The following is a 16,412-nucleotide window of genomic DNA, read 5'->3' on the forward strand; positions in this document are numbered from 1 at the left end:
GACGGGCAGCCGGCGGCGCGGCCCTGCGCTCATGGCGGCGGCGGCGCTGGCGGCGGCGGGCCGGGGCGGCGGGGCCCGGCGCTGAGCGGCGCGGGGCAGCGGCGGGCGGGGGCGGCCGGGGCAGGCGGCGCGCGGCGGCGCGCGGGTGAGCGACGGGGAGGGGGAGGAGGGAGGGGAGAGGGAGGAGCGCGCGGCGGCGGCTTTGTGTGTCTGTGTGTGTGTGTCTGTGTGTGTGTGTGCGCGCGCGCGCGGGCTGGGGGAGGGGAGCGGCACGTGGGCCCGGGCGCGCGGGCGGGGCCCCGCCCACCCACCGGCTTCACCTCACGGCGGCGGGTTCCCGGCCGCGGGGAGAGACCGCCCCTGGCCGCGGGGAGCCGGGCTGGGCAGCGGCGGGGTCACCCCGCGGTGGGGGAGCCGGGCAGGGCCTGGGGGGCCCCCTCAGGAATGCGGGGTGTGGGTCGAGGGAGCGCCCGGCTCGGCGGCACCGAGCGTTCCTTTCCCAGGAGGCGGCAGTGCCTGTGCCGGCGGAAACACGGCTCTCCTGAAGCCACCCCTCAGGCCACAGCCGGGTGTCCTCACAGATCTCCTGAAGCCACCCCTCAAACCCTAGCTGGGTGACCTCCCGGATCCCGGTGGCCACCCCTCAGGCCACAGCAGGGTGTCCTCCTGGATCTCCTGAAGCCACCCGTCAAACCCTAGCTGGGTGTCCTCCTGGATCCCAGTAGCCACCCCTCAGGCCACAGCTGGGTGTCCTCCCAGATTCGTGGGGTGCAGGGGGCTCTTTGCCTCAGCGGGCAGTGGTTTGCTGTGGCAGCATCGCCATGGCTGTGTGACCACAGACTGTGGTGAGCTGCTGAGATCAGGAGGCGGTTGAAGCTCCTGGACCATACAGAGCGGGACCAGCACCCAGTGTTGCAGTTGTGGGTTAATCGTTAGCAACTGGGGAAGGAGGTGTCCCAGCTCTTTCTAGGCCTTCCCATGGTGGGAAGTTGAAGCCTGCCCAGAAGGTCACTGTGAGTGATGTTAACACTTTTATTTTTTTTCTCGGCGGAGTAGAGGGGAGAACATGTCTGGGATCAAGAGAGTGATCGCTGAAAAGGACCCCGACTATGAGGACATCACCATCACGCATCCCAACAAGCGTCAGAAAGCAGCCGAACAGTCAGGTAGGAGCTGTCTGATCCAAAGGGATCTTCCAGGTGGAGTTAGAAATGCTAGGGATGTGCATGCTCTCTGCAGACATGTCAGGAAAGGACTGGGGTAGGAGCTAAGGGGTCAAGGGCAGAAAATGAGCAAGGGAGCTAGCGATGCCTCTGTATAGCCAAATGAAGATGTGACTGTTGTCCATGGAGCCATTCCTGCCTGCTGGCTGAACTGGGCATCAGTAATGGCAACAGTAAAGCATGGTCTTGCAGACTTTGGTGCGTGATGGCAGCTAGAGCATGAGCTCTTCAGGGCCCCAGCCATCTACTTGGGTTCCTGTTGCTTACCAAAATGTTCGGCAGTGCATCTTCCCAGCAGTTGCCAGTACTGAGATGTACTCCAACCTGTGCATTTGTTTTGCAGTTGAAGTCTGCTTTGAGAAAGACTGACAGTTTGTTCGCATTTTGAAGGATACAGGTACAGCGTGGGGACAGGCAGGAGGAAATCTATGACTCTGCAATAGTCTGGCTCTTGGAAGAAGACAAGTGCTTGCAAGAGTAGGCAGATAAAGTGAAATGGAGCAGCGTAGTAAGGGTAAAGCCATGAAAAGGAAGGGACTTTGAAAGATGCAAGGCAGGAGGAGTGGCTACCTGACTGAAGGAAAGGTGAAAAAAGAAGCGTAGTGGAGAGAGTAGCTGGATGAGTAGGTTTGTGTTTGGCACACTCGGATATGCTTGCTTTGGGAACCAGCCTGTTGGCAGAGTGCCCGGGAAAGGTTGCAGTTGTCTCTGGGCAAACGAGAGTAGAGCTTCTTGCCCCTGGGACAGGGAGTCGGCTAGTGATTTCTGGCATGGCACAGCTAGTGAGAGGATCATGATGGGAGGAGCTGACAAACAGGGAGATGAGGAAACTGAAGCTGGCTGTGGGATCTGAAGAAGATCCAGGAACAGAGCAGGATGCCGGAGCTGCCAGTTGGAGAGGGATAGATGATGGCTTTGTGAGTGATGTTTTGGAGGATGGTGTACAGCTGGACACATCTGAGGAGGCTGAACTTTGGGTTGAATGTGCTGCTGGGCAGGTCCTGTCTGCAAGGTCGGTATGGGGCCCTGACAGCAGAGCTGGCCGTGGCAGAAGAGCGTCACCACTCCCAGCTGCCTGCCCTGCCTGGCTGCCAGAAGTCACCACCCTCTGTGGTGGAGCGTCCCAGGGACTGCAGACGGGTTTTTAATCCACTTCTGATGCAACTCTTCAGAAGGTCTTCATAGTTAGCAGGCAAAGTCTCAGGGCCGTGGAAGACTGTCCTTGCCAAAGTGAACTTTCTGTTCAGGTGATGCCTCCAAATTGGCTTCTTCCTCTCATGGAAGATCTCCAACTTTCGTTGGAAGAATTCCTTAAGTATACAAATTTCACTAACACAATGTTAATTAGGGACTGTGGTTGACACTAAAAAAATATGAAAATAAAGTGTTCTTAAAAGCCTCTGTAGTATAACCACAAATCCTAAAGTGCTTTAATTGTCATAATGCTGGTGTTGCATGGTATCAGTCTTGGGAAGAGACGCAGTTGTCCCTGTCTGAACTGCGCATCTCATACCTTATTCTGTTTAGGTTTATTTTAAGTGTAGCCTTACATATGAACTTCTGAGGCATGCTGTTCATGGTTTGAGGAAAATTATATCCCTCTGTTTTTAATTTTGCATTACTCATACAGATTCAACCGTAATTATGTTTTAATGTACGTTTGAACTATTTCTGGTCCTAGAATATATATATGCATATCTGGAAATAAGTAAATATTTTTAGGATGCCCCTGTTGCAAACGGAAGCATCAATTACCTTATTCCAGTTGTCGATACCCAATCAGACAGTAAAATTACATGTGCTAACTGGAACATACCAGCAAAGTTTTGACTCTTATGATTTCTTTGCTCTTTATATGGGGATATTAGAAACCTCTTTAAACAGATATGTACCCTTTAGACTAACAAATGCTTCCTCTGAACTCAGAACAAAGTCTTGGTGTTGTTGCCTCCTATTCCACATAGAAGCAATGTTGTAAGAGTGTTTTTCAGAGGAACCCAGGCTGTTTCTCTGATCTGCTTTGTACCAGGGTAACTATTTCTGACTCGGACTGGAGCACCTTTTCCAGGCTTGCTTCCAGAAGTACAATTCCTGCTTTTCCAAGTTCTTGCTTAGAACTTGATAAAAATGTTGTTTGAAACCCCTGATATAATGGAGATGGCTTAAAGGAAGGGCAGTATTTGAAGTCTGTGGTAGATGTAGAGCAGAAAGAATTGTTCTTCCTTTGCTTATACATGTTCTAGAAAAATGCAATGAGATGCCAATTGAATTCATAGCCACTAATTTGCAGTAAGGTATTCTCACAGTTTGAAATATTGAACTACTTGCTTTCCACCAAGGTCAATAAACTCCTGCTGAAAGGCTAAAACTTCTTGACTGCTGTGCTGGAAGACGATTTTGTAATAGGTAGACCAGCTTTTGATAATGTAGTTTCTTTTGTGGGTAATAAAAGGCTTGTAGGCACTCCAGAGCAGTCTGCACTTCATGCCAGTGCTAAACATGTGAAGTATTAGTTTGCCTTATTATTGCTGCATGATGTGGTGTAAATTTCCTGGATATGAATCGGGCCAAAGAGAGCAGAAAAATGTACATAGTGTTCCAACGGTCTCCTGCACAATCGCAGCAGTAACTACACTTGGACGTAGCATGTTTGAGTTTTCCTTTTACTGTTTACAGCTTTACTGAGACAGAAGTAAACAGACTGGTCCTGTTCTTCCTATCTTCTGTTATTTGTCATCTCAGACTTAAAAAGGAAAAAATAGCCCTCTACATAAAACAGCCTTTAAAGATGCATGTGGTTTTTGTTAAGACAAATTACTTTCTTTTGCAGAAAAATGATCCTTCCCATTTTTGTGTGTGTGCTGAACTTATTATCCCTTCCCTTCTCACTTCTGATCTTTATTTTTTTCAAATAGAGCCTCAGAAGTAGAAATATAAATACTTCCTTCTTTATTTTCAATGTGTGGCCTTGTATAGCTCGAGATGTTGCTGTGCAGAAGATTGAGACAATTATAAAAGAACAGTTTGCTGTCGAAATGAAGAGTAAAGAACATGAAATTGAAGTTATAGATCAGGTATAAATGTTTTGTTCTTAAAAAATACATAAGATTGTGGTGTATCAGAGTTGGGGGGGATTGCTGTAGTGGTTATCCATTAATATATATTATCTCTTCTTTTCGTAGCGCCTGATTGAAGCAAGAAGGATGATGGATAAGCTGCGTGCCTGTATTGTGGCTAACTATTACGCATCTGCTGGTCTCCTTAAAGCTGGAGAGGTAAAAATTACTTTGGGAATTATAAGACTTGAGGGAATATTTGCTAAGGAAGATGTGTAGTTCACCGGCTATTCAGCTGATGTTTGTTTTTGAGATTCGGTTTTCTGAAATGGTGGAATATGAACTGCGAACTGGGTGGCAGTGGGAGAGGACACCTGTGTGTCACTGACCGCTGGGCCTCAGGTACTCGGCAAAGCTGAGTCTTCAATGAGCAGTTGACAAGTTGTTCAGCAGCACTCGGTTCTGGTTTCTGAAATACTTTGTGCTTTGTTCTTGCATGAGAGCACCTTGCTTCTCACACACTGCACAGTTTGTCTTTGCAAAGCCCTGAAAAGTGGCGAACCCGTTTTCCCATTTCACAGGAGAAGAATGGAAGCAGATGTGTTTTGAAACTTCTCAGGATAAAAAACAAAAATGAAGATTTCTTGAGTCTCGGGCAGTGCCATTCCTCCCTTTACTCTGGCAGCCAGTCTATTAATAGTTTGGTGAACAGCCAGTAAAGCAGAAGGTAAATCAAGGAGATAGTACAACGAGATTAAAAATTCACAAGGAGATTAAAAAAACCCCAAAACCTACTAGTTAAACCCCAGTTCTGAGTACTCTGTCCTTAATGGGCTGGTAATCCCAGGGTGTTCGTGACTCATGCAGAGGTCCATGCAATCCCAATTGACCTGCAGTTCACTACCAGTTTAGGTATTTTAGTTACCATCTGCTCAATTCAGAGAGTTGATCTAGTTTCCAGTAAAGAGCTGATTATCTAGTACAGCGAGACTTCATCTTCCACGCGGTGGCTTGCACTGCTGCTGCTGTTTTCCTGTTGTGATTTCCAGAAGACTTGGAGGGGCGTAAAAACAAAGGGGTCCAGCTTGTTTTTCCCTCAGTGAACTTGAGTTTGGCAACTGGAGATGAGAAAGATTATGGTAGTATTGGGAGGCTTGGAGATCTCTTCTCCCCCCTTGACTTTTGTGCAGGTGGCTGAAGAATGTGAGCTGGGTTCTGATCTTTGGAAGTGTTTTATCCAGTGTCATCATGTGCCAGCAAGAGCTTGTATTGTCCCCTGTTCTTTACTTGTTCTGCCATGCAGGGTGTTTTTTCCTTGCTGATTTTCACGCTTGTCAGAAATACTAACTTTTGTCATTGTTTCAAAGTGTTCACAAGACTTAACTGGTGTGGCCTTGCTTTGTTTAGTTTTCCTGAAGTTTTTTATGAGCTTATGGCTAGCATAGCTGTATCTTCAATTGCATTTTTATTTTTTTCTAAAAGTTCCTGATTTGCATGCAAGCTAAATCAGTTCTCTATTTTGAAATTGCTACTGGTTTCTATTTTCTTTGTCGTCTATTTTTAATCTGTGGTTAATGTATTTTTGACTCGTTTGGCAGTGAATGATTGTCTTGTTTCTGCTTTTGGTAGAATGGGAATCTTTGTAGTTTAATTCATAACTTCAAAAGATCATTTCAAAATTCCTAACCCGTTCTCATAAATATAAAGAGTTCCTCAACCTACTGCTGCTGGGTTTTGAGGCCTATGATTCCGTATGATTACAGTTTATTACATTTGCCCACAAATTAGTGGACAAGCTGTTGGTCAGTTTACTTGACTAGAGGTAGGGGAAAAAAAAAGGGTTCTTGGAGGTGGTTTGGTTTGGTTTGGGTTTTTTTTTTTTAGGTCATGTTGTATGTGCATCCCTGCCATTGGATATGTGGATATAACTCTCTTAAGTGCACTTGAGCAGGTAATTAAGAGTTGGTAATCGCTTTGCTCATGTACCTAACGGACAATTGGAAAGAAAGCTCTCAAATGAACCTCTGAAGTCCAAGCTGGATCAGTGTTTAACTCCATTCCTGCTACCACCTCTCGCGGGCAATTCTGCCGCTTTGTAGCAGTGCTGGTGTCTGTCCTCATGCCACCGCCTCCATCACGTTGGCAGAATTTTGGATTGAGGAATTTATGTGGATTAAAAATGACCCTGCAAAGGAAAAAAAAAAAAACAACTCAAAACAAATAAAATCAACAAAAACCCCCAAACAAACAAATTCCAATTTAGTTTCTGGATTTATTTTTGTTTGTGACCTGCCCATTCCCCCTGAATAATTGTCCCAGCCCAGCTGATCTGGGTGGTTTGGGCAGAAGAGGAGAGCATCTTTCAGCTGATACTGCTGGCAAGAAAAGCTGTCGTCGCAACTCTAGTGTGCATGTGTGGCTTCAGGAGCTGGAGTGAGGCTATCTGTGGGTGCTCTGCTGCTGGCAGAGGGGTGTTTCTGCTGCCTTCACTTGATTCATCATCAACCAAGATGACAGGGAGGACTGATGGCTGGGAGGAGAAGTGGCTGAGGGACACTTGTCTTGAGTGATGGGTGTTTTCCTTGCTACATCTGGGGTTAAAAGCAAACGCAGGAAAAAATACACTGGGCCTTCGTCACTGTAATGAAAAGAACCAAAATGTATTTAAACACACACACGTGCCCTGTGCTCCCCCTTGCAGGTTTAGGAGGATCTAAGATTTGCTCTAAGATGCCCATTTTGAGGAAAGTTTGCACATTATTCTTTATCCTCTGTTAAGCTTTGGGAGCAGACGGGGTGCTAATACATGTAGCTTGCCTCATAGGCACTGGCAAGACTGACAGTCAGTATCAAAACTAAAGAGCTTGATGCATTTACCTACCATGCTTGCTCACAGGAATCTGGCAGCTGTGGTCTTTCATATGGTATAAGGTCGTAGGTGGCTACATAGGAAGGGAAGCGATTATTTTCAAAGGGACAGTAGGCTGCAGTCGTCTTTTCCAAAACCAGGTGGATTTCTGAGATCAAAAGGTCTAAAGGAACAGATTCAATTTGGAGTCCTGTTTCTGTAAAACCGTTGTAAGCTTTTATCTTCTGCGGCATCTGTTTTTCCTGCAAGGCAGCTGATTAAATATTTGCTCTTTCTTCATACGTTGACTTTTTGCTCTGCTTCTGGCACAGCTTCGTTTTTATCTGGGCTGCAGGGAAATAGTGACAGATCTGCCTGACCTCTTTGTTGCAGGGGACCAGGTCATGCGATGCGACAATTCTTAATCACCCTTCAATCAAGAAATTCTTGGAATCACCCTCCAGATCCTCGTCTCCAGCTAACCAGGGCTCAGACACTCCATCTGCCAACCACTCCGAGAGTGACTCGCTCTCTCAGCACAATGACTTTCTCCTGGAGAAAGACAATGGGAACTTGGACGCAGACGAGCGTCTGACAAACAGCCTGGACCAGAGACAGAGCAGAAATACTGGCCGGGTAAAGTAAAACTCGAGTGGTGGTCAAGTTGTTGGAGGTGTGTGCTCTGTCTGGACTCAGTGCTGGCACCAGGAGCTCTTCATGTTTTCACCCACCTTGCTGAAGATCTGTTTCTTACCCTCTCCAACTGCTTGCTCCCACTCTCTCAGCCTGGCTTTGCTGGAAGGCTAACTGAAGTGCATGTAACTTGGGTAACTCCTCTTAACTCAGTCTTGCCCAACAGAGAGGTCAGCCAGGCAGCGGTGATAGCGTTCGTGTTGGCACAGCTGTCTGCTGCTGTCTCGGCTGGTAGCCTCTGGGGAAGGAGGTGTTTCACAGCTTGAGCAAAGGGTTTGGCTGTGCAGATGGAAGTCAGGTCAGGAAGGGTAGAGTCTGGAGAGAAGAACAAGATGTGTCATTGCCAGCAGTGTTTTTAAGTAGTAATGATGCTGCATGGCCCTGGGTGCCCATGGGGACTGCACTGCTTAGAGCGGTTGAACCACTGGAGTTTGGGTTTGGCCTCCTCAGCAGCCCGTGCAGGAAACAGTGACTCCGGTGGATTAGCTCACCCTGGGAGCGTGAGCTGGTACAGCCTGGGTGCATTGTTTGAGTTACCTTTGTCTTGGTGGCACTGCTTGCTGTTGTGCTAATACCGCTTTTGCTTAACTGAACCAGACTGACCCAGGTTAAAAAGACGCTCTTTCATTGTTCCCCCATACTTTTTTCTGGGTTACTTTTGACCTGGATCCATTCCCATTATGGCTTGCTGTGCAGCTACAGAAATACTTCACCTGTCAGCTGCAGTTAGCTCCACCAGAGAGATTCTCTCACTGGCTGCAGGTGAAATTTGTCTTAGCAGGTGAGATGAAACTCTTTGGTTTCCTTTCAGTTCCTTAAGCTGTCAGGCCTGCCAGAGGAGTACAGCCTCTAACCCAAACCAGGGACGGGTATATCTCATCGCATATTACTGCACTCTGCAACTGAACAAGTCGCAAGAATACATGGTAGAAAGAGCAATGATTCTGCCTCCGTTGAGCAGCATGATACCCTTGATAACAGGGCTACAGCTTGCTGAAACCCTGCCTAGGTTCCTTAGCAGAAGTCAGATATACAATATATAATGTGGACCCACCTATGCTGTAAACCACCAGACCAATATAGCTTGTTTCCGCACTGGGGCCATTGATGGAGCAGTTGTATCGCTTGGGTGTAGCATGTTGGTATGTCTTCGACGAACGCAGCCCGTGGCCCAGAGGTGGCTGAGGGAGTGATGAGGAGCAGGAGCCATCCCAGCCTTCTGTGGCTCCTTGCTGTGGTTTGAGGCATCACTGAGGATGGTGTAGCGGTTCATAGTGAATCCACTGCTCCCCACGCTGACCCTCGTCTTGTGAGTGCTCAGTGGAGTATGCTCCAGGAAGCTGAGGCACCAGCTCTGTTGTTCACGAGAGGATGGCATTCCCTAATTTTCCAGACAGCCACTTGATCCAACAGAGCCGCAAAAAAGCCTCTCATTCCTGTGCAAACGACAGTGCAGCCTGCGTTGGCACTGTGGGCGGTCATGTCATCATTTTACCATGGAGTCTTGGCCACCGCTTAATAGCTGAGGTCGTGTTACAAGGTTGCTTAGGCTGGATTTATTGTGCCCGAGTGTTGCAGTGGATTTGTAGGCTTATCTGGATGTCAGTAACGTAGTATGGCTGACTGCTTTCCCTGTCGAGTTGGGGCTGAAGTCTTGTCTTAAGCCCAGCCTCGATTCTTCACCGTGAAGCAATGCTGTAGTCCCTTAAAGCAACAGAGAATGAGAAAGATTCAGATTTTCAGAAGCCACTTGTGGGAGATTTAGCTTTGATTCTGATTAGTGACCAACACAGTGCCACTCTAGCAGTGCTTGATTTTTTTTCAGATGGTGCAGTGGCAGTACTTTTGAAACCCAAGCTGAAATCATGGCTCAGATCCATGTTATGTTGCATAATGTACGCTCAGTTAAGCCATGCAGTGTACATTTGGCTAGGTAGTATATCATTGTTGTGTGCCTGAGTTGCTTAAAAGTGCCTAGATAACAATTTTAAGTATTTTTAGGGATGATTCATTGTTGGTCTCATTTAACTGTGCAGGTTTACTTTTTTAACAACACCTTACTTTTCTACTGCCAAACAAAATGATGTTTAAGAGGAATGTTTGGTTTTTTGTTTGCCTTTTTTTTTTTTCTTCCCCTACCCTCAGGACAGTTCGGGTGTTTCAAGCTCTCAAAAACCAGGACAACGAAATGCCGGACTGTCAAATGATGAAACTTCACGGCTTTATGTGAAGAAAACGATTGTGGTTGGCAACGTCTCCAAGTTAGTACTCAGAGTCTGAGGGATGGTTGGTCCTTTATTTCAGGAATAAATGGAATAGGAGATTAAAATTAGGAGCTAAATAAAATTGCTAGGCTGTCACAATATGAGGTGTTGCCCTTAAATAATCACTGTATCCCAGGCTGCCTTCCTTGAGTGTCCCTTCCTTGAGCGACTGCATCATTTTTTTTGTGGAAGGAACGTGTGTTTTAGTAGTTGTCTTATTTATTTATTTATTTATTTGTATATGTTTTAAGATCTGTTTCTCTCAAGGGGAGTCTTTCAGCCTTTTATGACCAGTTAGAAAACCCAGGTTTTTCCCTGAAAATTTGGAAAAGCAGGTTGTCCTAAAGGCTAATTCAGTGTGTCCATAGGGACAATGTGGGAGTTTTTTAAACAAAAAAACCCGCAACACTACCACAAATAACCAGAATGAGGAAAATTGTGAAAGTCCAGCGTAGTCTGAAGAAATTAATTTGTACAGTTTTTATTTCTAATTTTTTTCCCAAAAAATTTTAAGACGGGTAATGTACATAACTTTTGAACTTTGAGGAAATTAGTGAATAAAGGCATTCATTTTAGGAAACTATGGACAAGCCCAGGTTTTAATTCTCCACCCTTGTACCACTCAAGTCAGTCTTTTCCTCTTGCATAGAAAGTATCAAACATTTGCTGATGAAACCTATGGTGTTAGAATTGTATCTTGAAAATCTACTGAAGCCTGGACCCAGAACCAAATATTGACTATGAAGTTTCTTAAAAATTTGTAAGAAGAATTCTTATTTTTTGTATTTATGGTAGCAGAGTTGCTGATGTTGCGTTCTGGTGTGGTTTTGCCACCTGATATCTCAGAATAAGATGGGGAGAGGGATTTGACAGTGGTAGAACGTTAAAATTAAGTCTTCATAATTAAGAGCCAAATGTTTAAATGGACGAACTTCATATGGCAGTTGTGCACTAAAATAGAGGAAGTGTGTTAGACGCATAAAGTAGATTATGGGACCCATATCTTCTTCTGGATGAACTGTCAGAATAAGGAATAATGAGCCTCCCCTATTTTTTTGACTAATCTTTCCCAAAATACTTTTTGTGATATTTAAATATTTGGGATTTTTATTTTGTGTTTGTTTTTTTAATTTCTTTGCCAGGTACATTCCCCCTGACAAGAGAGAAGAAAATGATCAGTCAACCCATAAATGGATGGTGTATGTCCGAGGCTCTCGGAGAGAACCCAGCATAAATCATTTTGTCAAGAAAGTTTGGTTCTTCCTCCATCCCAGTTACAAACCTAATGACCTGGTAGAAGTGAGGTAATAAGGAATTATTCCAGTCACTATGCCAGTCTTTATGCTTGCCAGGCTTACTGTGCCAAATTTCTTAGGAAGTAAGCAACTTCTCTTCCTGCTTTAGTATTCCAAGTCTGTCTTTAACTTCTGGCTTCGCTTGACTTACTCTGAAATAATAGTAATAATAAATTAGTTTTTATGTAGCAAATGCGCCAAACAGGTTTTTTTTGGAACTTCCTACTGAGAAAAAGCATTCAGTTGTTGCATTTCATGCTATTCATGTGAGTTCATTCATCTTCTGGATGTGTTATGCACTGGCTGCTGCACGGGTTAGATTTCTGTTGCTAAAAGAGGTGTTTTTCTACCTTCCTAGTGTGGAAAAGAAAGAGGAGTCTCGGAAAGCTGTTTTGCCCATAGTTTTAGTGATACATGTGCATTTAGGCAACAAATTGTATCCCTCTCCCAAATACATATCTCCAGTGGCGTAGGCTTCATGCTTCAAGGAGTTTTCCTATCTGCGTAATGGTGCTCGTGTACAGAAACAGAGCAGCTTCTCTGTCCTCTCCCCAACCTCTATTCAAAGCTGTGACCCTAATGAGACGAGCGGGGTTAGTTCTCTGTCAACTGCTGCAGGGAAATGCCCTGTCGGTCTTTCATTCTTGCTCTGTTGGACAAGATGGAGGGAAGATGCCTTCAAACTCCTTTTTGTCTTCACAAGAAATTATTCTCCACAGGACGCTCAGCTGCCTCCTGTAGGAGGGTGGGGAGACTGCCTAGGTACAGAATGGCAACGTAATTCTGGCAAAATTAAACTACTGAACGGCAACTCCAGAAAGACTTATCTGAGATAAGAAGTGTTGTTAAGGCTAGGTTATGTTTCTGAGAAGGCAACCCTGAGCAGGACAAAACCAAATTCCTTTGTATTTCTTGTATAACATACTAAATTACACTCGACTGCTGTCTTTATGTGTCTTTCTCAGTTTCCTCTGATGTCAGTGCTGTTTGTCTTCTGTTTTAATCCCATCTGGTTAATTGATTTCTTGTTGCACAATCCCAGTCATAGCAGTGAACATTAATATTCTGGGCTAAAAATAGCCTTTAAACCTTGTGCGTTTTGTCTCCTTGCAAAACTACATTTGGGATTTGCAATAACAACAAGCTGAAATACAAAATAACAGTAAATATTGGAGATAAATATGCCCTCTTTTTCAACTTGGAGAAAGACAGTGGTTGAGTTTGCTTTTCCCTGTTGTCTGCATGTTGTTCTCTTGGTGTTATATGAAGCATGTACCTTCTTGCTTCTAGATAGGGAACAGCAGAAAGTGATTGCAAAATGCTGCGTTCATAACTCACCTCGCAGCTGTGTACTAGCGGCTGACTTGGGGTTTTTTGAAACAAGTATTTTTCATTTGGCATGACACAGCTTTTTTTTTTTGCTTTTTTTTTTCTTTTAAGATGCTTGTTTCCCATGTTCTCTCATCCAGCAGTGTTTTACCATTTTCTTCCTTGTCCCCTTGTGCAAAATAAAAGTGTTTTCAGCTGTCCAAAGCCATAAAATTCTCATTTCTGTGATTGCATTCTCTCTGTGGTGAATAGCAGGCCTGAAAATAGCTTTAGTTGTCAGCTAGAAAAGCAGTCTTTGGCTTTCTGAAAAAGAGGTAGATAAAAGCTATACCACTTCTGCATCCAAAATGTGAATCACTGTTGGTTTCCAGAGAACCTCCGTTTCACCTGACCAGGAGAGGCTGGGGAGAATTTCCTGTGAGAGTCCAGATACACTTCAAGGATAGCCAGAACAAGAGGATTGATATCATACACAATTTGAAGGTATTTGAACAAAATATTTGAGAGAAGGGCAATTAAATGAGCTCTCCTGCATAATCTAGAAGAGGCTCCGTTTGTGTGTGTGCTTCTGCCTCTCTCTGTTGTGTGTGTGTCCTGCTGGTTGTTTGCACATGAATAGCTGAGCTGGAGAATCAGAAGAGATCCAGGAAAGCCTCTTACCTTGGCTATATTGGAGTCGATGCAGTAGCCAAGCAACCCAGCCTTGCAGAAGCTGGAGCTGATTCTGCTCACAGCAGAAACTTGTTGTTTCCCTACTGTTTGAGATTTTTATCGTGCTCTCCCTGGCTTTAACTTGACGTGGTGCTGCAGAGCTGTCTTCCTGTTGGTAAAGTCATTGCTGTATCTGTTCTGTTCCTTCAGCATTTGCACGTGTTGGCTAGGGATGATCTCAGTTGGTAGAGTGGGCAGGGAGGGGCTGAGATTCCCCATTCATTCCTTCTTCCTTTTGAAGAAGGCCTTCCTTTTCAACTCATTCACCTGTCCTGCAACACTCAAGAGGATTTATAGTATGCAGCAGTCCTGCAAAACTAGGCCATTGCTCTTGCTTTCCTTTTAATTAGTAGTCCCTAGCGTTAATGGAATTAAGTCCTGAGCTGGTTTAGTTTCCTGTTTCTTTGAGCAGTATGATTAGTTTTATTTAAACTCTGCCTTCATTAATGAATTTCCTGCTAGTGTAGATACCTCACTGCAACGCCAAATATAGCCAGTAGAGAAGGTTGGAAATGTTCTCCTGGAACATTTAAAGCAGATGAGTGAAATATATTTGGAGGGATACAACTTGGGGAGAAATCGGTAACAGTACAATGGACATTGTGCAGCAAAGGAAGCCCAGCCTGCAGAAGAAAACTGAGCTAGTCCATGGCACACAAGCACTCACATCAGCAAATCTTTGCTGTTTGTGTACTGAGCCTGTGGCTGCTGTGAGGTGATGTGAGTGAGCTGAGCCCTCCTCCGCAGCTGGCAGCCTGTCTGCCCCTGAGCTCTGGGCACCGGGAGCCTGTCAAACCCAGCTTTGCTCTATAAGTATCTTAACAGATCCCTCCTCATTAGCTGATACTCTGTGTGAACAGTTCTTTAATCAAAATTGTAGTGCAAACATAGCCTTTGTGCTGGTTAGTTTAAATCTCTGATTTTTTTCTCATTATTATTTCCTTATATTGATATCGGGAATAAATAAGGACACTCCTTGAAGGCTTCTCTTAGACTGAAATAATAATTGCCCCATCTCTGGAAACATTCAGGGTCAGGTTGGATGGGGCTCTGAGCAACCTGATCTAGTTGATGTCGTCCCTGCCCATTGCAGGGAGGTCGGACTAGATGGCTTTTAAAGGTCCCTTTTAACCCAAACCATTCTATGATTCTGTGTCCCCAATGATCTCATTTCCTTCAGCTTTTTTGCTCCTTTCTACTTTAGTGTAGGTTTTGGGTTGTGGTTGGTTTTTTTGCAGAAGAGAGGGTACTAAACAGAGCACACAGATTTCTGACCTTATGGCCTCAAAACATTTGATGCACTGCTGCTCAATTACATAGTTTCAACGCCTTTGAAACAAATTATAATGTAAACTCTAGGTAATATATGGCTTTGGCCTGGTTAATATAAATATATTGTATTGTTTTACCCAGTTGGACAGGACCTACACAGGCCTGCAGACACTTGGCGCAGAAACGGTGAGTCAGCGGGTCGTGGGATGGAGGTTGTACTTTGATTCCCTTAAGGATGTTTAAAAAGAAAAAGATACACGTGACTAGGCACAGAGTCAGACCCATTTGATTTCACGATTTCTGGAATGTAGATTTTGCTCTCTTGTTAAATGAAATGATTATGACACCTTGTCACTATTCATGACAACAGTCATTTTTTCCACTTTCTAGTTCACGGGAGGCTGTTTCCAGCTCTTCTTTCATGAAGAACTTAACTTGTACTACAGTTTTAATTCTTATTTCTTTGTGGACCTTCTGGTACCAAATATCATGATTTGCATTCTGATGTGCTGCAAATCTCATGCATAAATAATTTAAATTAAAGGGATCACACAACTATCCTACTGAAATTTTGCAGTATATTAAGTACTTCTAAGTTTCTGCCTCTTTCAAGATGCAGTATTTTGATGGAAAATGAACTCTTGAAAGTTAAAATAAAATAAATGATGAATAACTCATAGTTTGCTATATCCCTGAAGGGTTTTTTGTATTACTTTCCCCTTGTACAGTAGTGAATGGAAATTTTTATGGTGAAATTGCATTATTTCAGCTTTTCAGTCTGTGGAGAAAACATTAATGTGAGATGTCCACTGTGATTAAAGAACACTTTTGAAGAGTAGATAAAGTGGTGTGTTTCTCAAGGCCTTATCAAAAAAGACAGAAAAGGCAAGCTGCAGTTTTGTGCCTGTCCCTAAGGGGATATGCCGTCCTTTCCTTAGTGGGATGCTTGGAGCTGGGCTCTATATTCCTTACAGTGTTCACTTCAGATTTCCCTGTGGACTGCGAGATGTGCTATTTTACTGTGGTGGGTGAATGCTGCAAGATTTTTGTCTTAGCCCAGGTGCTGCTGGACCTCTGGGAAGTCTCCCTGAAATGAATGGGAGTTTTATGCAGAGGTGGGGGGAGGAGATGGAGAGTTTTCCAGACACTAAAATAAAAATAAAGGGCATAGTTGTTTTCACTTTTTATATCTTTACCTAGCTCCCAAATATTAATGTCATCCTCTCACCTATTTCTGGAAGGTAGTGGATGTGGAGCTACATAGGCATTCGCTTGGCGAGGAGTATCTCTTCTCCCAGTCTTCGGAGTCTGACCTTTCTGACGTTCCTGCATCTTTACCACTGCCATTGAGTATCCCAGCACCAGTCAAAGCTTCTTCACCAATTAAACAGTTGCGGGACTCCAGCCCAGATGCTTCTGTGGACAAAGGTAAAGTGAGTGGGTATTGGTGAAATCTGAGTTCTTGGAACCTCAGCTCTTCTGGATACCTCCTCTTAATTGCTCTTTTGGCTTAAAGGTTGCCAGTGCCACCTGCTCCTTGCTCACCTCAGATGATTATTTCCTCAATGTGTTCTGAAATGCAATTCAGAAATTGTAATGGTTTATTTGCTTCTGTTTTTCTAAATCTGGAGTTTGTGAGTGGGCTCTGTTTTGCTAAATGTAGTGAATATGGAGCTTTGTGCAGGGGATGTAGTTGGAATAAAGGTTGTTGAATAGCACTT

The 16,412-nt window shown here is 44.5% G+C and overlaps 1 protein-coding gene across 10 annotated transcripts in view; it reads left to right on the plus strand.

The window, feature by feature from the left end:
* The first annotated feature begins 113 nt into the window (after positions 1 to 113).
* The window catches only part of YEATS2 (YEATS domain containing 2), a 51,881-nt gene continuing 35,582 nt past the window's right edge, over positions 114 to 16,412 (plus strand). For 4 of the 10 annotated variants that reach the window (XM_054205794.1, XM_054205795.1, XM_054205799.1 and 1 more), the window contains exons 1-9: positions 338 to 1,166; positions 4,200 to 4,297; positions 4,406 to 4,498; positions 7,521 to 7,763; positions 9,966 to 10,081; positions 11,227 to 11,388; positions 13,080 to 13,191; positions 14,833 to 14,877; positions 15,933 to 16,119. In XM_054205794.1, coding sequence (XP_054061769.1) covers positions 1,067 to 1,166; positions 4,200 to 4,297; positions 4,406 to 4,498; positions 7,521 to 7,763; positions 9,966 to 10,081; positions 11,227 to 11,388; positions 13,080 to 13,191; positions 14,833 to 14,877; positions 15,933 to 16,119 — 1,156 coding nt within the window. In that variant the 5' untranslated portion in view covers positions 338 to 1,066. Of the gene's footprint in view, positions 146 to 333; positions 1,167 to 4,199; positions 4,298 to 4,405; positions 4,499 to 7,520; positions 7,764 to 9,965; positions 10,082 to 11,226; positions 11,389 to 13,079; positions 13,192 to 14,832; positions 14,878 to 15,932; positions 16,120 to 16,412 lie in introns of those variants that run through there. The other 6 variants (XM_054205798.1, XM_054205796.1, XM_054205792.1 and 3 more) reach the window with 5 other exon arrangements.

The sequence above is a fragment of the Rissa tridactyla genome, chromosome 6 (genome assembly GCF_028500815.1).
Source record: "Rissa tridactyla isolate bRisTri1 chromosome 6, bRisTri1.patW.cur.20221130, whole genome shotgun sequence".
NCBI classification, from domain to species: domain Eukaryota; kingdom Metazoa; phylum Chordata; class Aves; order Charadriiformes; family Laridae; genus Rissa; species Rissa tridactyla.